The sequence below is a fragment of the Neopelma chrysocephalum genome, unplaced genomic scaffold (assembly GCF_003984885.1).
Source record: "Neopelma chrysocephalum unplaced genomic scaffold, ASM398488v2 Primary Assembly neopelma1_96671, whole genome shotgun sequence".
NCBI classification, from domain to species: Eukaryota; Metazoa; Chordata; class Aves; order Passeriformes; family Pipridae; genus Neopelma; species Neopelma chrysocephalum.
Genome location: NW_020925316.1, coordinates 1,087,546 through 1,114,792, shown reverse-complemented (window position 1 = coordinate 1,114,792; position 27,247 = coordinate 1,087,546). Strand labels below are relative to the sequence as shown.

Below are 27,247 nucleotides of genomic sequence, written 5' to 3'. Positions count from 1 at the left end.
CTGTAATAAAGTGGGATTTCAGTTAGGAGACTCAAGATGCCCTGTGACATTCAATTGATTTCCTTAATGTCTTATTCTGCATTTATTTGGTTCCTGGGTAGCTTTCCAGTGCCTTCTGGAGGCACTTGAAGTACTGTTGCCAGTTCACAAGCCTTGCTCTTTTAACTGCTATGAAAAAAAGTCTGATTTGCGAAAGATAAATCACCTTGGGATTTCTCGTCTTCCAGTGTGAGAATACTTCTTTACTGAAGTCAGAATTATCAAATTACATTGCAACAATGCCTGAAGTTAAAAATCTCCTTGTGGCAACCCAAACCAGTAACAACTGCCTAACCTATATTTTGCTTTGATGTACAAGGATAATATTGTGGTAAGGAAGATCAAAAACACTATTATAAAGGTTGAACTTTGAATTTTTGAAACATTTTTCTACTGAACATCCCTCATCCTTCCTTAAATCTAACTACCAGATTTACTAAAAGTTGGAAGGGGAGCAATTGGCATCCCAGTTCCTATTTGGGTTTCCAGCAGTAATAGCAACAGTTTCTGTTCAGACCCCCACACAGATACATCCTCTAATTAATGCATATCATTCTGTTTTGTCTTCCTTATGTGGGATCACTCCTTCATCTATTTTTTACAATTAGAGACATTTTTTAATACCTCAGTCAGAGCTCAGCCTGCATCTTTGAGGTGCTCCTCAGCTGCCTGCTCAAGGCCCTGTACCTGCATGTATGGCATTTATAAACGTCTCCTAGTAGCCATACATTTGAGGGCTCCAACCGTAGGTACAGCTGTAAGCTAAAGAATCATGACAACAATAGGCCATTTCATGGCAGCTTCTCCTGACCCATTTCTTTTCCATCTTCCTGTCCACACATTTTTTGGCTTCGTGGGTCAGGAAGGGAGAAAGCAGAGGAATTATTTTCTGACTTTTGCTTTTTAAGCCTTGAATTTTCTGTTTTCTTCTGGTAGTGCTCACAGATTTCCTGACAGCAGAGTGCATCATTTGAGGTGAGACATTCTGTGTCAGTTATTTGCCTTCATTCCTTTTCAGACATCCTTTACAGCTGCCAGGGATTTGGCTAGAAGCTAGACTAGGAGAACACAAGAAATTAAATCAGTCTCCTGTTGCCCTAATCTTGTATCTTCATTTCAGATGTGTCCCTGTCTTGTCTGTTTTGCAGGAAACAACTGGACACTTCTTTGAGAATCAGGCAAATTATCAGTGTGAGTCTGGTTACCAGATGGTTGGGAGCTCAATGTTTATCTGCCAAGCAAATCGGCAGTGGTACAGTGAATCACCTCCTTACTGTGCTCCCCTCAGCTGTGGAAAACCACCACCCATCCAGCATGGCTACTCCAAGGGAGAAACTTTTGATATGGGCTCCAAAGTAGAGTTTTTCTGTGATGAAGGCTATGAGCTGATTGGAGATGTTTCCTGGACATGTCAGAAGTCTGGGAAATGGAGCAAAAAGCGAAGCCCCAAGTGTGTGCCAACAAAATGTCCAGAACCACCCTTGGCAGAAAATCAGCTGGTCTTGAGGGAAGTGACTTACCAAGTCGGTGTTGTACAGTTCTCCTGCAAGGAAGGTTATGTTTTGCATGGCTCCTCTGTACTAAAGTGCTTGCCCTCCCAGCAGTGGAATGATTCCTTTCCCTTCTGCAAGGTTGTACAGTGTTCTGCACCTCCCTATATCCCCTTTGGTGACCCCTTGACATCATCCCTTCATTTTGGTAGCACTGTGAAATACATCTGTGTGGATGGGTTTTTACTGAAGGGTGAGTCCACCATCAGATGCCAGGCTGATGGCTCATGGAGCTTGCCTTTGCCAGAATGTATTCCTGTGGAGTGCCCCCAGCCAGAAGAAATTCAGAACGGCATAGTTGATGTGCAGGGCCTCACCTTCCTAAGCACAGCCCTCTATACATGTAAACCGGGCTTTGAATTGGTAGGGAACACAACTGTCCTCTGCGGAGAAGATGGACAGTGGCTTGGAGGAAGGCCGGTTTGCAAACCTATTCAGTGCCCAAGGCCTAAGAAGATCCTCAATGGCAAATATTCATTCACAAGCTTCCATTATGGGCAGACAGTTAGGTATTTCTGTGACAGAGGTTTCCAGCTCCAAGGGGAGGAAACGCTGAGGTGCCTAGAAACAGGAGAGTGGAGTACAGAGGTTCCTTCTTGTAAAGCCATAAATTGCCAACCCCCTCAGCCCATTGAGAATGGTTTTGTGGAGGGTGCAGATTATAGCTATGGGGCCATGGTCATTTACAGCTGTGTGCCAGGCTTCCAGCTGTCTGGCCTTGCCATGCAGACTTGTGAAGAATCGGGCTGGTCTAGCTCCACACCAGCCTGCCTTCCAACAGACTGTGGCCTGCCTCCTCACATTGACTTTGGGGAGTACGTGCAATTGAAACATGGGGAAAGACGTTCTAACCAGGAGGGTGTTACAGAAAGTCCCTCCCTTTCACATACGTTGTTGGCTGACAATTTGAAAGACTTACAAAGTTCCTTGAAGGAGGACAGTGCAATGCAGCTCACCACTTTCTTATTTGGAACTGTCATTTTATACACATGTTACTCTGGCTATGAGCTGCTGGGAAACCCTGTTCTAGCTTGCCAAGAAGATGGGGCTTGGAACGGTACTGCCCCCGCCTGTGTTTCAATAGAGTGCACCTTGTTGTCACCCCCTGAGAATGGTTTTTTACATGTCACTGAGAACACGCTCGGCAGTGCCGTGCAATATAGCTGTAGGCCAGGATTCACACTTATTGGCTCTGACACGCGACTGTGTTTGCCAAGTCGGCAGTGGAGTGACACTGCTCCGTACTGCAGAGCAATAACGTGCAGTTCACCTGCCCAGCTTATGAACGGGAAGATAAGAGGGGGAAACTACACATATGGTAGTGTTGTCTACTATGAGTGTGATCCTGGTTACCAGTTAAATGGCCCCACAGAGAGGAGATGCCAAGAGAACCAGAAATGGGATGGCAATGAACCGATCTGCATTCCTGTTTCCTGCAGCCCACCACCAGTTTTGGAAAATGGGCAGGTGACTGGAGAGGAGTACACATTCCAGAAACACACAGAGTATAGCTGCAACGAAGGTTTTTTGTTAGATGGGGACAGGAGTAGAGTCTGCCTTGCGAATGGAAGCTGGAGTGGAATCACTCCAGTTTGCAGAGCTGTAACCTGCCCCGTGCTGCTGCCTCTTCCCAATGGAAGAACTATTGGCTCAGATTTTAGCTTTAAGAAAGAAGTGCACTATCACTGCAATGAAGGATATAGCCTGCAAGGAGTGTCTACACTTACCTGCCAGAGTGATGGTACTTGGAATTCAGAAGCTCCACACTGTGAACCAGTTATTTGTGGACCCCCTGAAGACATCTCTCATGGCTTTCTGAATGGCTCAGGCTTTACCTATGGGCAATTTGTCCAGTATGTGTGCTTCCCCAGTTATGAGCTGCATGGCAATCCTTTACGGCAATGTCTGTCCAATGGTTCCTGGAGTGGAAGCCTTCCATCTTGCCTACCCTGCCTGTGTCCTACACCACAGATTCAGAATGGGGTCGTTCTTGGTACAGATTTCAGCTGTGGGATAAGTGCCCAGTTTCAATGCCTGGAGGGCTTCAAACTGCTGGGGCCTTCAGAAGTCACCTGTGAGGCACCTGGCAAGTGGAGTTCTGGGTTTCCTCGCTGTGGGCAGATTTCCTGCGGCTCTCCACCCGTCATCCCCAACACATTTATCAATGGGAGCAGCTCTGAAGATGAGAACACCATCATCTATACCTGCTTGACGGGTTTTATCATGAAGGGGAGTCCAGAACTGACTTGTGTGGAGACTGGTGTATGGAAGAAGCCATACCCAAGCTGTGAGCTGTTAAGTTGTGGCCCACCACCACCTGTCCCAAATGCAGAGATTCTTGGGATCACTTACACCTATGGGAGTAAGGTCCAGTACAGGTAAGGATGATGCTGCTATTCTGTTTTCATAAAAAGTCACTGAAGGAATGAAGATGAAAGGTTTATGTATCCTCAGTTAGTGTAAGTTTTCACATGCTCATATTGACAAATCTCATGTTCCCATGCACTCTATGAAATATTATTTGGATGACTTGTGAAAACTCCAGAAAGGTATTTCAACTGGTTGAGCTGCACTTCTCCACTGACTTTAATTTCCTGTTTGCTTTCCTCTTCTTCTCCTCTGAAACGCTGGTCTCAGCATACAGGTTTTGTTAGCAGGTAACAGCAACAGCCAGCAGAGTATGCAATTTTTCTCCCCTTTTGGCACTGCGTTCATGCTTTCCATCTGCTTCAGGTGCCTGTTGTAATACATATGGGCTTATCTCCCTCTTGTCCCATTTTCTGTGCTGCAACACTGTGCTGTCAGCAAGTTACTCCTTTGTCAGATACAAGAGTGAGGGTTTTTTGGTTAATTTCCTGAAGTGTGTATGCTGCAGAGCTCTTTCCTCCAAGGGGAGGAATGCCTTGTCAGAAGAAAGATGGTTTTCTGACAGAAAAAGCAAATAATGGAATGGGACAGAACTGGGAGATGGCAAGTGGATGAATTTAACAGTATCAGTTATTTCTATGGAGCTTTGACAAGGTGAACAGGTTACTTGTCACTGCCATTCTACAAGTGAACCCAGTTGTGCTAGCTCTTGGTAAAACACCATGTGGAATAGAACAAATCAGCCTTAAATGTCTAAGCAAATGGCCTGTTGTCAGCCTGAGGCTTGGTTTGTTCTTGGAAGAAAGTGAGATCATCTTTAGAATAACGTGGTGTTCCCACATACTGTTTAGCTCACCAAAGACCCTCCGTGCAAAGGGAGGGGCAGTATAGGAGCTGTACTAAGGCATTCAGTACCCCCCAAGCACTAAAAGCCACAAGATCACTTCCCACTGTGATGCTGCAGCAGCATGAAGCAACCGGAGATGAAGTCTAAAGTCTCCAGCTCTTGCAACAGAATGAACCCAGTACAGACATGGTCCTTACAGGCTTACCTTGAAATAATAGAGAAATCTCAAGGTATGCTTATTTATAACTAATGCTGAAAAATTACTGTCCTGACTTTCTAATTTATGGGTTAGCTCATTCCTAGCTGTGTCTCTGTGGTCAGGTCTGCATGCTGTGTTGCAGATGCCTGGAAGGCTACACAATGATGACAGAGGTGGATGTATGCATTTGCCAGGAAGATGGACAGTGGTCTCCTCAAAGTATTTCCTGTTGGCCCAGGAAGTGTCCCCTCCCAGGAAATATCACTAATGTAATGGTACTTGGGAACAACTTCACTGTGAACACAAGCATCACTTTGTCATGTGTAGAAGGCTATATTCTGGTGGGAGCAAGCACATCTACATGCAAGGTATAGTTTTGTTAGCACTGTTTTATTTTGATGGCTTTGTTGACTTAGGAGTCCTTCTTATACCCTTGTTACCTTTTGGCCCTTACTTGGACACAACAAAAAAATTCAAAGCATATCCTGCAAAATATAATATGTTTACTTGTTGCTCAGTAAGAACAATTATTAGTTTTCTGTGTATAGACTCTCAGAACTAGAAATTAATGATTCCTTCTTCCATCAAAAGCTAATGCTGTCCTCTTGTAAAGCATTTGTGTTATCACATTTCAGGCATTAAATCATGTCTGAGATTTTAAAAAATTATGTCCAAGATTTCTAATGTATTTTGAGGACTGTATACAGAGCAGGCAACACACATTTTAATCCACTGCACACCTGTAGAAACTTGAATCCTCTGTATGCTAAAGAACAAACATCCTCATCAGTTCCACTGTTAATTTCTTGTTACATTAGTTGTGGACAACTTTGTCTTAAGCTTGTAAATAGACTTTTAGTCAGTAAGTATGCTTAAGTGAGAAGAGCTAAGCATGCATGTTTTTGCAGAATAAGCACTTCACAAGGAAAGGTTTTCTCCTTATTTTGGGGAAGATCTGTTTGTTTCAAACAGATCTGGAAGTAGGAGTAGGTATCTTTGACAAGTGTTTCTTTAGGTATCAGACTTCCCTTAGCAAGTCAGGGAAGGCAGCTGAAGCACCTAGTCGTGGTGTTAGACATTCAGCCAGGAGAGAAATACAAAACTTGAAATCAGGCAGATGTACTTTTCATTCTCCTAATGTGTTCCCTGAGCAATTAGGTGACCTTGTACAAATGAACTTGCCTTTCCAAGCTGCTTTTTCCCGTTTTACTTTTTGTTCCTTCTGTCTTTTAAGTCTTAAGCTAAGCATTCCTGCCAAAATTAAGATCCAGTCTATGTTGACATCTTAAAAGCATTACTTAAATTACTGAGTTTTATTAAGAATTGCATAGATAGTATTACATTAACCACATCTGTAACCCACAGCAATTGGATTCTTCTACTATGATTTTTCATTTTCATTTAGATATGAATGAGCATATGAAGTGGGACCTTTACAATTCTCATTACATTCATTTTTCAGGAGAATGGTATGTGGGTGCCACCATTTTCTGATGATATCTGCATTCCTGTGTCCTGTGGAACCCCAGAGTCTCCAGAACATGGATTTGTGGTTGGCACTAAATACAATTACAAAGATGTGTCTCTTTATAAATGTGATTCTGGCTATGAATTACAGGTAAGTAAGCTCAAATCTCCAGCACTTTAAACCTGTAGTTGTCTTTTTCAGTTCCTGTGTGATAGCTGTGGACTGTCTGGTCCTCATTGATGTATTCCCTTAACTGGCACAGAAGCTGGATATCTGCTGGTTTTGTTATTGCCAGTGGAATGCTCCTGGTATGACTGGAATGGTCTTGAATGACATAAGAGTATAACCGAAGCAAAAGAAGAATCCTATTCAGGGATACATGTCCAGCAGATATCTTTCAGTGCTGGGCTTTTTTTTTTAATGGAAGCCCTCTGCAAATACAGCATTATACATGCTTGTGACCATAAGTGATGAAGAGTTAATTTCTCATGTATTGCTCCCTTTACCTGATTCTCGGGACAGACTGAGATTGCATTCTTCCTTCCATTTCATAATGTCATAAGCATTTTGTCTGCTGCATTGTGCCTTTTTCAGACTTAAAGCTCCTGATAAACTCCACTGCCCTCAGCTCTCTGACGTTGCTAGATGGTATTAAAGTGATATATAAAAGAGATTCCAGTTTGTTTAATGGCAGCTTTATTCCCTGATGGAGAATGAATCAAAGTTCTTTCCATTGTTTTTATTATGGCTTTTATCCCCACCTGAGCTCTGGAGGAGCACTGCTTTCCTGGTATCAGGACTCAGGCTAGCGAGTTCAGAGCTGCCTCAGGTGTGTTTTCAAAAGCTGCAGTGAATTTAGAAATGCTGAGCATGACCTCCACCATCCCCAGGTGATGGCAGTCATGAGGTGGTGAGGTGTTCTTAGGACAGAGGCTGGATCTTAACACTGGTTTTGTGAGCACCAAGCAGAATGCAAGATATTGCTTCCTTTGTACTGTCGTAACACCAGTAATAAATTGAGAACTTCACGCATGTGAATTCACTGAGAAGTTAATTCACTCAGTCACTTGGTATAAGAATAAGAAGACTTTGGAGAATGCTTAGCTAACAATGCATTTATTTTTCATTATCTTGCCAAATATGCAATATCACTAGGGATGGAGGTGTTGGTATTTAGACAGAAAGGTAGAGTTGCTGTTTCAAGTAATTTTTGGAGATAATAAGGCTGTGCTTTCACACAGTAGTAAGTTCTTCCAAGCTTTCTATTCCAGTTCGCCATCTAGTTTCAATCTGTCTCCCTGCTGCTTAAGAGAAGTTCTGTTTTTTCCTTTGGGAAGCAAAATCCATTGGGTGTGATATCGTACAACAGTAGTCGTACAACAACAGAAATAATGTCATTTATAGGCAAATTTAACAAATGAGCATTTGGGATGTGTTCAAATCATCACATCACATTTATAAAACACGAGTTTGTACTGTTGTTGAAAAAATTGCTAGTTAGATTTCCTATGAGTCCTGGAAGGAGAAAATTTGTCATCGTACCACATGCCTGGGAACAAGAATGGTAAAACTGACAAATAAAGATGATACTCCAGGAAGAAGGACAAGAAAACTAACTAACTGGTCCTACAAAAATTTGGTTTAGAATCACTTTGCAGGAAGTTCTACCCAAGTAGACTTGAGCTGTAGCATTTGACTTTCTCTTTACATGGGTTGCATGTAAAGAGAAAACCTCCTCACCTTGCTGGATACTAAAGTTGATGGGAGAAAAGAGTTAACTAAGTAAAGTTGTTCTTCGAGCATTTTCTTTTCTTTCACAGGGTGATGCAGAACGGACTTGCCAGGAAGACAAGCTCTGGAGTGGCACAGTGCCGGTGTGCAGAAGTACGTTCCACCTGAGTCTATCACTTAATGTTGGTCAAGGGTGATATTACACAACAGAAAATACTAATGCACGTTTTGCTTTATAACTCATACTGTCTGCATTTACCTAAAAATTTTTGGTAAGTACCACTGTTAACAACCTGGAAGAGTTGCAGAATTACTGGTATGTGCAGGTAGTAGTGTGAAGGAAATCACCTTTCTGCCTTGCTCCTGCTGTCTGCTCTGCAGACAGCTTCTGGGTTCAAATAGTTTTGATGCTTGAGGTCATGATTTCTGGGGTCACTGAGGGCCTCTGAACACATTAGTTGCCAGCAGTCACAGGTACTTAGCATCCTCAAATGTAACTCTATTAATTCTCAAAGGTACTTCACTTCTGTGAGATGTCACTGGCTGCAGTGCCAAAATAGGAGTTTCTACATAAATGTTTATGTGGACTTCAGCTGTTGGCTGAAAGTGGCAGCAGTTCCCTGAGGCTTCCTGCCAGCACAGCCACAATAGGTTTTTTCTTTTAGCAAGAACTGGAAACGCCAAGCACCAGTCTATTCTGCTACTCAGGAACAAATATCTGGCAATGACCAGACAACTGCTGTGCTCTTTCCCGATTTCTCAGAGTAAAACCTGTGGAGAAACTGTGAACAAAACGGGCCATATATGTTATGTTTGATTGGAAAGTATTGCTTGCATTACAGGAGTATCATGTGGACCCCCAGACATGATAGAAAATGGATCTGTTCAGGGAGAGGAGTTCCTGTTTGGCAGTGAAGTTTTTTACAGCTGTGACCCTGGCTTTGAGCTACAGGGACCAAGCCGAAGGATTTGCCATGTTGACAAAAAGTGGAGCCCTTCCGCCCCTATGTGCATGCGTAAGTAGCAAGCAGAGTAACATGACATCCAGGAAATTTAAGAGTGCTTTGGCTGGCTTCCTCTGTCTTCCCCTGCAGCAGGGGGGACTGTAAAAGGAGGAGCCAGGAGAAAAGCTGGCAGAGAAATTATCATTGGCAGCTCCTCACTGATCTGAAGGGAGCTCCTTTTGGCACATTAAAATGGCATAAACATAGAGTCGTGCTCAGGTCAGTAGAGCGGGAGTGAGGCCTGCTGTATTTGATTTGTCTTGCACTGTATTCTGCAAAGCCTTGGACATTATGTTTGTACCTGCCATGCCAAAGCTAATATATCCTGGCCACTTCTGAAGACCACGTGCTCTCCCTAGGATCAAATCGTAGCTCACTGTGCAGTAGAAGATGGCTAATTGTGGGAGCAAGGAAAGAAGGATTTATTACTTATTTCATACAGCTTATAAATAAAATTCCAATTATAGTCTTTATAAATAATGATTTTCCATCTTCTCATGGTGGTGTCATAGTCCTATCCCTTGCATTCTTCTCTCTCACCTTTGATGAATTTGCCTGGTCTCCACAGTGTGGGACAAGGGGTCAAGATCCTTCTTAACTAATGTCATTTTTCTTAAGCACATCTTGAGATGACCTTCCACTGTAGGGGAGCAAAGGAGACTGCAAATGCAGCATCTGGCCTACTCAGAAGAAATATTCCACATAGCTCTGTTGGATTGAACACCTCATAGCTTGCAACATCATCAGATACATTTGGGCACATTCTCATATGTCTGCAATGTGAACCCCAGGAGAAAGAGCAGGGAAGGCATTGTGTAACCCTTCTCCACATAATAGTTCACGGCTTCTTGCTTCCTGTCTTTCCATCAATTCAGTGTGCGAACAGAGCTGTCAGGCAGTGTGTAACTGACAGACAGAATAACCTTCATTGTGTGTGTAAACCCCAAAAGTTTTCTTCTCTCCTAGAAATTACTTGTGGGCTGCATCCTTCCATAGAAAAAGCAGAGGCCATTTCTACAGGAAGCACATACAGAAGTAATGTAACCTTCATGTGCAACTCCGGATACCATCTTGTTGGGCCCCAGAATATCACATGTCTTGCAAATGGGAGCTGGAGCAAACCCTTGCCATTGTGTGAAGGTAACTGTTTGGTTTCATGTCCTTGCGCATTCCAATCTGGGAAAAGCAATAGCTCCTCCCTTATTCATGCATAACATATGATCCAGGGATTATGTTGCTAGAAACTGTTCTGTAATGTAGGGTTTCCGGATTATCTGTCAGTGGCAAGAAAGAACATTTTACATGTTCTGCCCTACTGACCCTGTATGAAGTCATAAATGTGTCCTCTCTTCCCCATCACTGACACATTTTACTGACCTGAAAAAACATAAGGCTGCGGCTTTTCACCATTACTGGGAGGAGCTCCTTCTCTGGCTTGGCTGCATTTCCTTCCCAGGGCTACTGAACTCTCCCTTAATGTTCTTCATGACTTATTAGTCTGTGGCTGCTTTAAACATATTGTATGACTAATTTAGGAATTGTTGGAAGTCCAGGTCTAATATCAAGCTGAATTAATGAGACCTCTGTCTTTGCAGAGACCAGATGTAAAGTTCCAGTTTCCTTGATGAACGGGAAGGCAATTTATGAAAACAATACAGTTGGCAGTACAGTAACATATCTCTGTGAGAGGGGATACAGCTTGGAGGGAGAATCTGCAGCAGAGTGCACAAGAGATGGAAGATGGAGTAATCCCTTACCTCTCTGTAAACGTATGTGTTCGCTTTGTAATGGAAAAGGGGTCTTCTTTTGTAAGCATTGTGGGCTACTCTTCCTTTAAACTGACAGTAAATCAGAGCAACTTTCACAGATCTTCATGGAAATGCAGTGTAATTTTCTTCTGGACCAGCCATGACCAGTATTTATCCTTGTAGTTTAAGAAACAGGTTTGGCCTAAACTGGGAGATTTTTTGGTGCGCATCCCATTTTTGCAGAGGAACAAAGGGAACACCTTCTATTACTATTGCTTTTCATATGATTTGGTTTTGAAATCCACAGAAACTAAAGTATTCTCTTCCTTCCATCCCTTTTTCTTCCCTTCTCCTTTTCCCTCACACCCTTTCTTTGAACAGCAAACCCTTGTCCTGTGCCTTTCATAATCCCAGAGAATGCCCTTCTGTCCGAGATGGATTTTTATGTTGGTCAGAATGTATCCATCAGGTGCAGGGAAGGCTACCAGCTCAAAGGGCAGTCTGTGATCACCTGTAATGCTGATGAGACCTGGACTCCAGCAACAGCTAAGTGTGAAAGTAAGTACAAGACATGCAGTTCCGCAGGGGTTGGTACTTTCCAGAGAGTTTGTGACCCCAGCTGTATCACACAGGAGCTTGGCAGCACAGACCTGTCAGCAGAGCTCTCCACCCAGATGCAGGTATTCTGGAAAAAGAGAGCTTTTGTCTGCCATTGGGCTATTGAGAGATGAGTCACTCTGAGAGATCCAGGCACATAAAGATTACCTAAGAAGCTGTATGGAAGAGTTATGTTTTCTTTCTTTCCAACAGAGTTATTTCTTTAAAAGGATCCAGAGTACATCTGTGTGGGTTGGTGCCCCAAGAGCATTCCTCCTACTGTCTACTAGGCCCTTCTGTAAATTTCTTCTCAGTTTACCTGTTGCAAGCCCTGGAGCTAGGATTTGTTGTTGGATACCATAAATATCCTGAGAATGATTCCTGGGAGATTATGAGTGACAAGAGTTGTAGCGAAGGTGCTGCCTTTTATTTTATTTACTGATACTGATGGAAGACATCGTGTCCTTTTGCAAGCACTTCTGAAAGTCTTTTAGCTTCTTGCAGGCAATATTGTTTAGATTTGTGGAATCGTAGAATGGTCTGTGTTGGAAGGGACCTTGAAGATCATCTGCCATGAGTGAGGGTGCTGTTCACTAGATCAGGTTGCTCAGGGCCCTGTGCAACCTGGCCTTCAACACTTTCAGGGGTGGGGCATCCACAGCTTCTCAGGGCAACTTGTTGCAGTGCTTCACAACCCTCTGAGTAAAGAATTTCTTCCTAACATCTAATGTAAACCTGCCCTCTTTCAGTTTTAAAGCGTTGCCCCTTGTCCCATACCTATCTGCACTTGTAGAAAATTCCTCTCCGTCCATTTTTATGATTCCTTAAGATACTGGAAGGCCGCAATGAGGTCTCCCTGAAGCCTTCTCTTATCCGTGCTGAATAACCCCAGCACCCTCAACCTGTCCTCATAGGAGAGATGCTCCATCCCTCTCATCATGTTCTTGGCCCTCCTCTGGACCCGCTCTAATAGGTCAATGTCTTTCTTATGCTGAGGACCCCAGACCTGGACTCATTGCTCCAGATGGGGTCTCACAAGGGCAGAGTAGAGTGAGATAATCACCTCCCTTGATCTGCTGGCCACTCCTCTAGTCATGCAGCCTGGGATACAATTAGCTTTCTGGGCTGCAAGTGCACACTGCTGGCTCATGTCCAACTTTTCATCCATGAGAACCCCAAAGTCCTTCTCCACAGGGCTGCCCTTGATGACTTCTTCTCTCAGTCTGTGAGGAGAAGTGCAACCCATGTGCAGCGCTTTGCACTTGGACTTGTTGAACTTCATGGGGTTGTCATGGGCCCACTTCTCAACTTTGTCCAGGTCCCTGGACACCCTTTTACTGATTTATCATCACAGGTGTGTCTCTGGCTCCTGCCCTGGACAGCATTGTGTCCAGCTTTAGAAACTGTATCATAAAGGCATTGCAGCTCACCTACCTGTGGATGATTTCTTTTGTTTAGAGATATCTTGCGGCCCCCCAACTCACATAGAGAATGCTCTGATTCGTGGTAGCTTCTATCAGTATGGAGACATGATCACCTATTCATGCTACAGTGGGTACATGCTGGAGGGGCCCCTGCGGAGCATTTGCTTAGAAAATGGAACATGGACAACACCACCTACCTGCAAAGGTAAGACTTTTTCTATGAATGGAAGCATATTTTAACTTTATGTAAGCACAGAGCTTAGCTGCAATAAAAATTAAATTGAAATTTTTGCTAGTTTCAGTGCAATCATAGTTTCACTCAGGGCATTTAAAGTCCAGGTTGTTGCTTTATTTCCAAGTGAGAGAGAGCTTCCACAGTTTTGCTCTTTAGTCCATGGTAATCTTATAGTTTCTTTCACTACAATGTTGTATCACACAGGGAAGATCTTTTTACTGTCATCTTTTGTAAGAAACTGACAGAACCAGCCATCTTTTTGACAAGCTGAGCTGTTTCAGATAAGCGCTACCAGTCAGTTTTTCACAGTCAAAAATCAAGCACTGCAGAAAACAAAATAGAACAAATGGGTGCTTAATCCCTCACTATGTTTAAAGTGTGACAGCTCTAAAAAATTGATTTGCAATAAAACACTTAAAGACAGATTGATACAGCTCACTAAATAATACACACTAAGTACTGATAGAAAATCCATGAGTTTAACAAAATACCAAAGACAATGTCTAACCTGTCTACCCTTGACATACCAGCAGGTATATGTAATCTTTTGGTCTATTGAGCTAAAACATTCACTTGTTTAAGTTACAGAATTAACTCTTCAGTACAGAAGATTCAAATAAATAAAAAGTTTTGAACAGAAAATGGGGGAAACAAACACAAAACATAGGAGATAATAAACTCAACACTTAAAAATAGATATAAGCCTATTCAAATACTAACTTAAAACCATGGAGAAAGTGTAGCAAAAAGGTTCGGGGCTTATAGGGCATTGGTGGAAGAGATATTGCCATCTGCCATATCCAAATCAGAAGCTTGACTAGCCTTCTGCTGATGAGTTAGCTCCACCATGGAGTCTTATTGGGGAACAACCACTATATGACAAACTGACCTTTAGGTATTTTGTTTAGAAAGCAAAAAACCTTAGGGCACATCAGTAGCCAGTCACAAGAAGCCCCATTCTCTAGGCTTGAGAACTCACACAGAAGAGAAAAGGTTCCAGAACCCTCACCTGGGAACAGTGGAGCCATTATCGCAGTTGTCAGTTTTGTATCTCCTCCTCCAAGTCTCAGCTCCCCATGTCAAAATAGAAGCAACAATTCTTCCTCCCTCAGTGATTCTCTGTTTAGGTCAGAAGCCCTTTGGAGATGGAAGATTCTATACTGTGCTAAGCCTGACTAATCAAGAACCCCTCGTCAGGTTTTTTTTTGGTACAAATTCTGACAGCAAAACGTTATGAATGCTAAGACCTAAGCTAATTGAGTTGCCCTACTCTATGAAAGCAGGCACTCTGTTAAAATTCTGTATCTGATTATGCCTAAAAATCACTGATCAGTAGACCATTTTGAGGAGACCCAGAGCCAAAGAAGTGGGCTTGTAGCTCCTGAACATTTCAGGAATCGAGAAGCTGCTCCTGGAAAACTGGTTTCTCTTGTTTTCGTAAACAGGGCTTGCCATTGCCATTAAGAATCACCCACTGAGTAGCCAAGTAGAGAAGATCTACAGTAAAAGCACCAGAGTTATTTCAGATGTCATGAGGTATCCAAAAGTCCTGTTAGAAATTTACATTCCCAAAGCACCAGACCATTTTTGAAAAGTTTGTCACATGTGTCTTCATTTCTTTCTAAACTGTGATGGCTACAGAATTCAAGGGATCTCTGCGTAATAGCTACTCTGCCTAAGATAGAATTCACTAGCAAAATTATTTGGATATTATCTCTTTAAGATTGTGGCGCTTCAGATTCTTCAACTACCCCTTTAATATCGCCAGCATTACTTTTTGTTTTTATTTAATATTTATTAGTTACACAGAACCCACCTACTTTATGCCGAGGAATGTAATTTTGTGCTAAGAGAGGTTCTTGACAGTGGTTATCAACAACCAGGAAGGGCTGATCTGCAAAGCATTGTCCTGTTGGCAGTAGTGTGAAGTCTACTGGGGCAGTTCAGAGAAATATGTATTAGGGAAAATTATTTCAAAAAACAAAGTGATGACAAGGACAGAAGATGAGGGTGGAAAACAAAGCAGAATAACCTGTGTATTAAGGGAGGGGAATAACAATTTGCCCTCTCTTTCACCTGAAAGGGGAACTAAAAAGAACTAAAGGGGGAACTAAAAAGAACTAAAAGTGTTTCTGAGAGGACTGTCCTGCATTTTCATGACACATGGCAAAGTAATCTTTCAACTGCTTTTTAGTTCATGTGAGTGATTTGCCTAACAAAAGTCCTACAGGACCCAAGCCTTTGTGGTCTACATCAGAAGCAACATGAAAGCACTCTTTGTAATGACTCATGCTGCATTTCTTGTTTATGGCTGTATGAGTTGATTATTAATGTGTCCTAAGCCTGCTTGGAATGTTCTGTCCTGGTTGAACAGGTTAGTTAACATAAATATTATAATTAAAAGCAGACTTTGTGAACTTCTTTGGAAGAGCTCTCACCACAGCTGCACTTGCCTGAGTCACCACTGGTTAGAGGTTGCAGGCCAGATTCTGATCTGAGTTTCAGGGGTGAGAAGTATTAGCCTGCATCTGCTGACTGTAAATACCTGCAGGACTCAGCAGGCTGCGCAGATGCACACAGCTTACCTGATTCCAGTTTTTTCTTTCTAAAGTGCTCTAGAATCTGTCTTGTCTGTTTGCCCTCTGCAAATGTCTTGCTGACTGGGAGTGGTCAGTGTGTTGCTGCCAACCAAAAAGTTCATACCCCATCAGCAAACAAGAGCATATGAGAGAGAAGCTGAGGCCTGGAGGAAATTGTTCACTTGCAACCACAGGGAATCTTTTTGGCAAAGCTGAGAACAGATAAGAGAACTTTCTTCCCCCTTCTTACCCATGTTTGTCTTGCAGCAGTGTAATGCTTTTGTGTCCTGTGAAGATAACTCATAGGCATGGACTTACAAGGAGATCTCAAAAGATTGATACCATGGATGTGAGATTTACTGCCAGTAACTGAAGTCACAATTCATGGTTCCTATTCTCTCCACAGCACATCAGGACTGCATTTGCCCTGCTTGCTTTTAAAATAGCCAAAAAAAGATAATGAGATCCCAGCTTAACTTCCAGTCCTGAGCTTTTCTCTAGTCTTGTCTGTTGAGTTAAGAATACTCCCCACAGCTACAGACAAATAGTCCAGACAAATAGTCTCTGCTTGCCTTAATTGGTGTATAACAAGTGCACACCTAGGGATGATACTGTCTCATTCAGTTTCACAACCAGCACCTCGGCAGAAATCCAAGAATAGCCTATCTCTGCCTGAGATCCTGGATTGCACAGTGGCATGGAGTTTCTGTAATTCATAAAAATTTCTGTACAGCAGTTTCTGTAACTCTTGAAATATTTGCATCTTCTCCATTGATAGAGAGAGAAAATACATTTTGGAGACCATTTTTCATGGGCTTTGAATTTAATGTGGGATATCATTTATGCACAAATCTTTTATCTCATAACCCATTATACATTCATTGAATATTGTTTAAGTGGTGTGGATCACACAGAGCTTTAAGTGGGTTTTCATTGCACAAAAGAAATCTGTTTGGCACATTATTCTGCTTTAGTCAACACCCAGCGACAAGCTGTCTGTGTAGAAGTAGATATTTTTTCAACAAAAATTTTCAAAATCACTGTTAAGATATTGCAACTTCTGCTAACCTGCCAGAGCCCAAGGTCTTTTCCCATTCTCATTATCAGCTGACACTTGATGGGAAGGCTCTAGAGATTGCAAAGTAAAATGGCACAGCTTTGGCCTCATTTCAACAGAATCCAAGATGTAGCTTGTAGCTTGGCATGGCTTAGGTCCAAGAGTGACTCAAATTTGACTCTATGAGGGGAAGATTTGCATTCTTTCCAGTGTGAATTTCAGGTCTGAACAGTGTTTCAGTGTGCGAATCCATTGTCTGTATTTAATACTAATATTGAACGTGATCTGAAACACTCAAAGCCTAAATGCATATTTTGCTCACCTAGTAACTAATTAAAGATATGATGCAATTAGCAGTTCAGATTGAGTTTCCTGAGATTACTCTGTGCTCATAACTACCACTAATTAGATGTCAGTCTGATTACTTATTTGTTCTGTAGCATCATCTTGAAGCCACAGTTTTTGATCTTCATAGTATGTACAGCAGCACAAAAAGGATTATACTTCCTCCAATGATCTTTATGTCTAACGTGTTTGTACATAGCTTGTCACCTGATTTTGTAAAGTAGTCCTGGTTTCCCTGGATGTGTGAGCCAAGATAGGGTGAAATGTTATAGAAAAGATGATGAAGTCCAAAGTCTATTCAGTCCAGGCAGCATACTAGGCTATCATGATGAAGTCCACTCCAAATTCCTCACTTTTATGATCATGTGCTTATTAATAGGTATGCAAGCCAAGCAGTCACACTTCGGGTTCCAGCATTAAACACTTCCTGTGCCACTGCTGCACCCGTTTTGGTCACTTCTCATTATGCTGGATGATAGTGCAATAAAAATTGCTTGTTTTGCTACAGTGTTTAATTTCACTTTCAACAAGCCCTATATTATGCCAGACAGCATTATCTTGGTGTTTCATACCAAAGTCAGAAGAAAGCTTGATTCTATTCTAGAGTTGAATTAGAAGGCATGGGGGGAGGGGGGAGGAGGGTAATAGGTTTTTATGAGATAGAGTATTTTTCTCGTTTTACAAAAGTTAGTGGGGAAAGCAGATAAAGCACAGCATCAGCCTTGAAACATTGTCTAAGTAATTTCCCCAATTTTGCTAAAAACATCTACGTTTGCATTCTTCTCTTGGACAATTTTTGATTGTCTTAGTGGTTCCCACACTCTGGCTTACAGTACCTAATCAGACACACAGAGACAGAAGTAGCCCTTGAAATCAAAATCAAATAATGCTTCTTTGGGAAATGCAAATGCACTTGTTTGTTCTACTCTAAGCTTTACAACTGCAAAGATCTGTGCAAGATGCTGAATGACTAAGCTTCTAATTCACCGTGTTGAGTTTGTGATGAAATTGTATTGTTTTTAGCTGTCTGCCGGTTCCCGTGTCAGAATGGTGGCGTCTGTGAGCGACCAAACGCCTGCTCATGCCCAGACGGCTGGATGGGTCGTCTCTGTGAAGAGCGTACGTATATCATCCCTTAGTGTAATTTTAAGGATGTTGTAGGTAAGACAGGTGAATTCACTGCAGTGAACCAGCTAGGAAAAAATAAAGGCATAAGAGCCAAAACTAGAAAAATCATAGCTATATTCTCCTTGACAAATGAAAGAGAAGAGAAGAGAAACTGGTGGCTTGCTTCTATCCCCTGACATCTCCAAACCAAAATAAGCACTTTTTTAATTGATGTGATTTTGTTTGTGGGTACTCTTTCACTATGGTTGAAGAACAGGTTGCATCAGTTTTCCAAAGTCTGTTTTTAATAGCAATACATGATAGTTTTGGGGAACAGGGCAAGAATGAAAGAGGTATGAGTGTTCTACTGGTGGCTACATTAGTCTCTTGGCTTCCTTTTCTATCAGTCTATGATTATGAACCTGATCATTAATGTTCAAATAATGCAACATGTCCCCTTTTCCGCGCTGTCCTTCCTGGCCTGTGTACCTGTACCCCACAAATTCTGGGCTGGCTTTTCATGTCATGGTTAGAGAAGTGGATCTGTTCTGGCTAAAAGAGTAAAATCGAACTTAGCTCTGTCAAAGATTCCCTGGGTGACATTGGGAATACCAGTTTGAGCCATGTTTCCCATTTTCTTCATGGTGGTCTTAGCACAAGGAATTTGGGAGGTTTAACCCTTTCATGTTGGCATAGCTGCTGCATGAGAAGCCTTATTGCTGTAGATATAGTAAGGCATGGGTCTCTGTGGATAAAAAGTGTGTAGTATTTGGTATGACCCTGACATAAAGCTTTAGCATATCCAAGAACATCTGCAGCAGGGGCGGTGTCACTGTCCCTGACTCTGAGTATACATGGAGACCTACAAAAACATGTGCAGATTCTCATGTAGTTCTTGGAGAAGAATGTGGTTCAAGCATTTAAGATGTATCACATCTTAAAATAGTCCTCTGAATCTGCCTTTGCAGTTTTCAGGTCTTCTCTGTGGCAGTGTCAGTTCCACGTGAAAAAATACAGGTATGATATGATACAGGTAGATACAGAATGAGGAGAAGATGTTCACCAAGTTTTGTCTTTCTACAGTTACAGCAACTCCAGCTATGTGGTGCATTCACACAGCCCCTCTTTTTCTGTGCCTGTGTTGTCTGTCAGTATCACCATAGCCACACATGCAAGCTCAGCCCTGCATGTTTCAGTTTCAGCAGAAGAGGATTGAGACTTGTGTCTGACAAAATTGTGTTTGGTATCCCACAATTGAGTTTATTAGCTTACCATCAGTAATGATGCTTGAAGCATTCTCCAGGACCAGAGGGCAAATTTTTTTGTCTCAGTCATTTTGATCTGTTGTCCCAACTCAGACCCTGACAGCTGACTAACCAAGATCACACTTCATGCAGATACAGGCACTAGCTCTCTTCTATTTTTTGCTTAGGCATGGGCAATTAAGAGAAGGGAAAAGAATTTCTACAACTAGTTAGTGCCACCTCAATTTTGACAAGCATTGCTTGTCAAGCAAGGTGCACCAGTGAACAGGTAGATAGGTTTAGTCGTTGGTGTTGAGGACCTGTTCTGGAAGTCAAAGGCATTTTTGAGTGCTAGCATTGAGCACTGATCTCTCAGGATAAGGCCACAGTGAGTCCTGACAGAATTCAGTCATCTTGTAGTTCACAGTAAATTTCACTGAAAACAAGATAGATTAATCTTCCTGAGAGAGTCTTGACCACTCTAAAAAAATATACAGAGCACTACTAGTTTAATAACACATACAAGTTTGTCTCGGTGATACAGGTTAGTCCTGTGAGCTCCATGGGAGTTCGCTATTATTTTCTTGTCCAGGCTGACTGCATCTGCTCAGCTGGCCCTCTGCTGTGCAGCAGAAAAGGAGGAACTCTGCATCAGTGCTCTGCAGCTCCCACCACCCTCCCAGTATAAAACTCTGCTGAAAGTGCCACTCACAGATCCAAATTTGAGACCCAGCTCAACTCTTGCTCTTGGTAGAGCATTTTTACACAAGTACTTCATTCAGTTAGGGTAGTGGAGATGATAGTTTTGTGAAGGTACTTAAATCATGAACACGTTGAACAGTTTTGCAGATGTGCTCACAGGAGCAGCATAGCTTGATTGGTGCTCAGTCCAGAGGCCATCAGCTGCTTGGTATATACTTTGTTTTTTCCCCAGAGCTTCCAGCTATAGCCTGTTTCACCCAAAATGCCTTATGTCAAAGCCATCTTTCCCTGGGGATCTTGTGGTGTCACCTGTTGCAGCACATTTTCACTGGCCCGGACCAAGTGCTTTTCTATGGGCAAGGCATAGATTAACTTGTTTTTGATATTACACTGTGGGAGCCCAGAGAATCCATGCATGAACTGATTTTGTCAGCCACCGTCACAGAAGTGGGCAGTGTCTATGGATATTACAAGTGAGAAACAAGCAAACAGCCGTGGCTCATTTCCTGTGAACACAGAGCCTACAAGCATCTGAAGGACTCTAGCAACTTCCCCAGTCTGTCCATTTCTTTGTCATTACTCTTTCTCATATCTGGTTGCCATGCCAGACATATTTACTTCTGCCTTGTGGGTAGATCGTGCTCAACTCTACTGATACTGCATGCAAACACTTTGAGGGGTAGTACAGTCTCTAATTAAACGTAAGTTGTTTTCTTGAACACTTTGTTCTTTATTTTCATGGGAGATAATTCTGTCTCTTCTCCTTAGCAATATGCATTCTGCCATGTCTCAATGGAGGTCGCTGTGTGGCCCCTTACCAGTGTGACTGCCCCCTTGGATGGACTGGATCACGCTGCCATATGGGTAAAACTTTTTACTGTGTTTTTTTTTGCTTTTTGTGACTCTACTAGCAATAATTAGCACAGTTCACTAAGGACTCATAGAACTCCCAAGCTTTTCACAGGAAAACCCAGGCCTGCAATAACATTCCTGGAGGATTTGCTGTCCCCAGCTGTAAACTACTTTCTGGGAAGTCCCTGATGACTCTTTAAAACGCCCAGAAAATCTTGCTTCCAAAAAGGACAGATAGCGTTCACAAGCAGTGCAGACAGCAGAGGATTTCCAAGAAAAAGAATAAACCTAGACTGTCCATTCCAAGATGTATTTGAATTTCATTTTTATCTTCAGCACATGCAGGTCACCATTCAACTCACAGACAAGCTGCAGGTACTACAGAGGTTTTTCACCACATAGCTGTCTAGTTTGGTGGATTCCCACTTATTGCCTGAGTACTGATCCAGGGAAGAGAGCAGAGCAAAGCAAGGATTTAAGGGTGGTTGAGTTTAATGGGTACTTGGTATCTGGGTACCTTACTTCAGGTATCATATAAGTTCTCTGAACAAATTTAATGTGTGGTACATTTTACTAAAGATCTTCCTTGCACCTAAACCAAGTCTGAAGGGCATGGAACACTCCAAAATAGTGAGGGGTAGCGAGAGGAGTGATTCTAGGGTCCAGATTTGTGCCCTAGCAAGTCAGCTTGTGTGAGATGAGGCTGACTGCAATTATGGATAATATTTGAACTCAGGTTTAGAATATGTGGTTCCATATCAAGACTGAGCAAGTGTCAGTTTTTGAAACACTTGTGCCTGTGAAAACAGACATAAAATTTAGCAACTGAGTGATCACTGAAATGTCTTTCAATCATTATTAAATCTCAAACACCAATAAATATTAGCTCTTCTCAAAAAATTATTTTACATTTTCTTCACTGTATTTTCATTGTCCAGGTGCACTTTAACTGATTTTTAGCAGAGACTTAACATGAAAGCCTAGTTTTGCTTTCCTGCAAGACTTTGAAGTGGCTGATAGGGTGAGCTGGAGGAGGAATCAATGCCTGTTAATGAATGTTTGTATTATTTGTTTAACGGGTAAGAATAGTGAGTCTGGTGGATAAGCTGTGTGATGCACTGCAAACACAACTATCCTTCAGCAAACTGAAGTTCCAAAGTGAACATTTTAACTCTGAACTACTGTCTTTTGAGTACATAATGCATCATTTCCTCTCATATTTCACAAGCTTTGCAGCTTAAGGAGGATAGATGGCTTCTTGGCTTTTGGGTCAGCAATTCAGATCTCTTCAGGCTTGACTTGTTTTTCAGTAGCTGAAGGAAAAATTGTAATAAACAAATGCATCTGCGTCAAGGCCCATTCATAAAAGCTCATAACCACTGCTTATGACATTTTTAAATCAATTCCTGGTTTAGCTACTGGTATTGACATTTTGCCATAACAGAGAAATATTTTGATTAACTGGTGGTCTCACAGGAATAATTATGTGCATAAAGTGAGAGCTAAAGATGTTTCAATCATATGCTTCATTCCAGAATCAGAAGTAATTTTCAACACGACATGCTTGGTGCACTTAACTGCATTGGCATGGTCTATCTCTATAACCTCCTACCACTGTTCTTGTTTGGCCCAGAGAAATTAGAGTATTGTATTGCTATCTCCTTTTGCATTCCTGTGATTACTCATTTCCATTTCCTGTAATTCCGTATTTATCAATGTTTTCTGATGCATATTCCTTGCAAAAATATTAACCTGCGTTTGTCCTCACTGGTATCTTTAGGACTGTCCTCTACATATGGCATTATTGGCTTAAAATTCTTTCAGTTTTCCTGCAAGATAAATGTCTGCATTTGAAGGACCTCATTAAGTGAGTCTCCAAATCTGTTCTGTAAATTGTGTGCTTGTGGCAGTTTGAGCCACGTTAGAAATCTAAAAATCCAATTTTCAGGCTTCTCCACCCCCTCCCACAATTATCCCAACACTACTGAAGAGAAACTTTCAGGCCAGAGGCTTCTATAGGGGAAGGGGAAATATATACATTTATTTACACAAATAAATACTATACAAGCTAAAGACAACTATATATATATTACATCTCTATCAATCAGTCCTTTCAAGCCCCTCCTTTAAGTTTAGTCCAGGAAAGAGCCTTTTCAAGGCTGGAAAGTAACCAGTCCCTCTGTGGGAGTGTTCTGGGCCCAAAACGCTCCCCCCTCACCAAGTTCCAGGTGTTTGTTGCAGTCTCTCCTCCTCCTGAAGTCCAGGAAGATAGCTCTGAGTCCTTGCTCTCCTACCGCTGTGTGATCTCTCTCTCTCTCTCTCATACCTTGGTTCGTAGGCTGCTGCAGTGTGGTTCTGCTCATCAAGTGTCCACGTCCTGGCATATGTATTTCTCCTCAGGTTTTCGGTTGTCCTGCGTGGCAGAGACATCCTCCGGGCCCCTTCTCTCTCTCTCTGGGCGGGGTCCATCTCCAATTTCGCTTGGGACTCTTTCTCCCAAGCGCCGGGCCTACCTCCACAGCCCGTCCACTTGGCTCAGCTTCAATGCTGAGCCTCTCCTCCACTTTCCAGCGGAGGGAAAGGAAAAGCCCCCCTCCACAGCTTAGCTGTAGAAAAGGAGGGGGAAGAGGCTTGGCTGCAAAAGCCTGGCTCTCTTCTCTTACCTCAAGTCAGGTTCAGGTGGCTGTGAGTCTCTTCCCTCACTGCACACACTCAAAATGCTGCCTCTAACTCTACTCTGGCTTAGGCAGAGCTGGGGGGGCTGCAGGGCTCCCCTCTCCCCCCCGGAGGGGAGAGAGGGAGCCCAGCCACCCCCTGGCCTTCCACACCTATGCAGCAGACACCAACAGCCCAAGTGCCAACACAGAACTTTTGCCAACCACTTCCGGTGGGCTGTGTATATATGATTTTTGAGCAGAAGCGAACAACATGAGTGGTGATTGGCTCTTCAGGGAACACTGCCCTGGCACTCAATCACCTCTGAGTCCCCCTCTTCTTGAGGGGGGGCCAATCTCAAACCATGACAGTGCTTCTTTATCTTTCAGTCTCACAATTGATAGGAAGACTTGAAGCTTTGACTTTTGTTTGGTTACTTGATATCCTTCGGTTTGACTGTCACACAAAAGCGTGTGCAGACATTTCACTGCTGGGTCAGCACGACCTGTAAGGCAGACTAGTGTTTGTTCTCTAATTCAAGTGCCTTGTAACACCTAGTCTCACCTCTTCGGGCTATCCAGTGTCTTTCAGGAACTTACTGTCATTCTCTGCTTCCTTTCCTTGTTTCCATGCAGGTGCCATTTTGTGAAGTCTTACTCCTTGCATGCTGTGATCTGCAAAAGACTTTCTTCTGCTTATTCTGTCTATTTTTATACTTTTTTACCATGTCTAGTATGTGCTTGCCCTGGCTGCTGTTTAGCTGTCACATTCCTTTCAAAAAAACATTTTATTCCTAGAAATTCTCCTGTTCATCTTTGGACTCTTGTAGTCTCACCTCCTGCTTCCACTTGCATTCTTTTTTTTTGCTTTGATTTGCAGCAAAAATGACAGAATTTTTAAGCCAATGTAAAATTATACACTGTCTGTTTCATCCAAGTCATACACTCCAGCAGAGAGCAAAAGTAGTGGAAGTAGTGAAATCACATTCAGCAGAGGTGTACTTCTAAGGCTGCCCTTTCCAGAGCAAAACGTCTTTCACAACAGACTGACAGCTGATGTTTAGTGTTGGAGTTTTGAGAGCAGTCCGTTCTTAACAGAGTAATGTCAGATGGATTTTCAGTGCCCTGTTCCTTAATCAGCTTGTTGTGGGTGTGCTCATTAATGCAACTTTGTGTGTGTGTATTTGTATGCAGCTGTTTGCCAGTTGCCTTGCTTAAATGGTGGGAAGTGCATACGACCAAATCGGTGCTATTGTCCCCCATCGTGGACTGGACATGACTGCTCTAGGTAAGTGTTGCTGTCCCATAGGTAGGCTGAATCACACCCTACTGAACTCTAAGTATGAAGAATGTGCTATTAATGTTGAGCATCTCTAGATCCTGTGAATCAGTGACCTTTAGATGCCTCATGATTTATGAGCAGTCTGGAAAGACCTTAGAAAGTACTCTGCAAAATAATTGCCAACCTTCTAGAAAACTCAGAAAATGGAACACTTACTTGTAAGCAGACAGGCACACCTGCAATGCTGAGACTGATTTTTCATAATGTAAATGTAAGTGGGTTTTTGAAATGTAATACAGAATGTTCTTCAGGAAATTTTGGTGGCATACTGTTTACTAATGTTCATTTTGAACTGTATGTGCTTCAGCTGGGTCCATGTTTAGGACTAGGGTCATGGAAACAGATGTTATAAATAGTAGGTCTTCTTATACCCAGTGTTGCGTGATATAATCATCTAAAGAGTACAACACTGTGCCTCTGAGGCAAGTCCCAGTTCTAATCACCTGGCAGTGCTAAGGCCATGAAACACATGGAAGCAAAAATGCTTATACTTCAACTCACACAGGCTGCTGCTGAACACATTGGTCATTATTCTGGAGAGCTAAATAAGAACCAGATGAATATTAATATTTTGCTCCAGGAGACAGACATTGTAATTTTGGTTACTTGATATCCTGTGACATTGTAATTTTTTTCTAGTCTTCTTTCTGGACAGATAGTGACAGATATTCCTCCCTATTTCTCTGATATGCAGTTTATCTTAAAGCTATAGAAAAGATACTTGCTTGAGAAACTGTATTGTGCAAAATGAATAGTTTTCATTTGTCAGCTGTGATTATATATGCCTTAGTGAAGCAACTTAAATGTATTGCCAACAAATAGTATCCGGCTTTAGACTGAAAGGTACACATCTGAAGTCTAACAGTATTTCCATTTAGGACATGAAGCAGAGAAGCCCAGTGGATATAACAGCTAAAAATAACGGATTTTATTTCTGAGGCAAAGCAAAGTTTCAGGTTATTACCAGACTGGACTCTTCTTGTTTTGTCATTTTGTTGGGGTTTTTTGTCCAAGTCCATAGCTCTGTGCAGTATTGTGAAGTCTGAGAGAAGAAGAGTCATTAATCCTGCAGGTTTGCGGTCTAGCAGCTTGTCCCTTCAAGAGCTGTCTGAGAGAAAGTTTCCCAAACAGAGCTAGGTGAGTGAAGGGAATTAGGACAGAAACAAGCGCTGAGATCCGTTTCATAATTTGTTAAACTTTGGCCTCATCTGCTTGTGGCTCTTCATGGGGTATGATACCATTCTGAGGACTCAAAAACCATACAGGCAGAACAGGAGTAAATGCCATGAGAGCAAAGATTTGCTGTTGCAAGTTAACAAGGTATGATTTGTAAGGGAAAGCTAAAAGGGCTAAAAGCTTTTATCAGCATCCAGGACAAGATTAGCTCTAAACCACACTGTGATGAGCCATGACTTAAATTAAATGTCAGATATCTCTGTTTCCCATGCCCAGTGTCTTCCCATCTCAATATGCCATCTTAAGCTGTGACACTCTAATCCCTGATATAAGTTAAGACACCATCCTCTTGTGGCTCACTGATGATCTCGTTTGGTATGTTCAGTACAGCACTGATTTTATTTTGTTTGGGTTTTTTGATGCAGGAAACAGAAGGCTGGATTCTATCCCTTTTAACATCAGAGCAGCAGTTCTACATTCAGATATCTTTCTTCAGGCTAGGCACCATTGGAATCTAATGCATTGTAAATCAAGTCCATTGCTTCCCTTCCCCACCCTCAGCTCCCTTGTTTTGTATTTTATTTTGTGATACGTTTTTACAATACCTTTGAATTTTTAAAGAACTCCTCTGTATTTTTCATTTACAAAAGTATTATCAAATATATGCTGCTACACAGACATCATACACACATACACATACAAATGTAAAGATTCCTACAGTCCACTGAAGGGTTGTGTAAAGTGAGGTCCCTCCCATTTCTGTCTTATACTGCCAACCATGATTAAACAGAATGTGGCAATTCTGTTTACCAGCTACCAAAGCATACTACTGTCCAGCAACTCAACAGTAAAGTGTTACACAGGGCTAACTGAGGCGCCAAACTGTGCATTGGGCCTATTTCTGAACTTAAGTTGATATAAATTATAACTACATATGATAAAGTCTATGTTGTAACCACAGTTTCTGGTGAGCATAAGAA

General features: G+C 42.2%; 1 protein-coding gene and 1 long non-coding RNA gene across 2 annotated transcripts in view; one reads left to right on the top strand and one right to left on the bottom strand.

Moving 5' to 3' along the window:
- SVEP1 (sushi, von Willebrand factor type A, EGF and pentraxin domain containing 1) overlaps positions 1-27,022 on the top strand; it is a 121,716-nt gene extending 94,694 nt beyond the window's left edge. The window contains exons 38-50 of the mRNA XM_027709012.1: positions 1,188-3,967; positions 5,145-5,370; positions 6,465-6,620; positions 8,291-8,354; positions 9,044-9,217; positions 10,172-10,345; positions 10,801-10,974; positions 11,335-11,511; positions 13,009-13,179; positions 18,214-18,309; positions 21,012-21,107; positions 24,944-25,037; positions 26,693-27,022. Coding sequence (XP_027564813.1) covers positions 1,188-3,967; positions 5,145-5,370; positions 6,465-6,620; positions 8,291-8,354; positions 9,044-9,217; positions 10,172-10,345; positions 10,801-10,974; positions 11,335-11,511; positions 13,009-13,179; positions 18,214-18,309; positions 21,012-21,107; positions 24,944-25,037; positions 26,693-26,723 — 4,413 coding nt within the window. The 3' untranslated portion in view covers positions 26,724-27,022. The remainder of the gene's footprint in view (positions 1-1,187; positions 3,968-5,144; positions 5,371-6,464; positions 6,621-8,290; positions 8,355-9,043; positions 9,218-10,171; positions 10,346-10,800; positions 10,975-11,334; positions 11,512-13,008; positions 13,180-18,213; positions 18,310-21,011; positions 21,108-24,943; positions 25,038-26,692) is intronic.
- On the bottom strand, positions 13,320-16,115 carry LOC113981579. Its single transcript, XR_003538462.1, has 3 exons — positions 16,039-16,115; positions 15,795-15,890; positions 13,320-13,532 (listed from the first exon to the last, which is right to left on the bottom strand). It is a non-coding gene; the product is annotated as an uncharacterized LOC113981579 (long non-coding RNA).
- Positions 27,023-27,247: the final 225 nt, after the last annotated feature.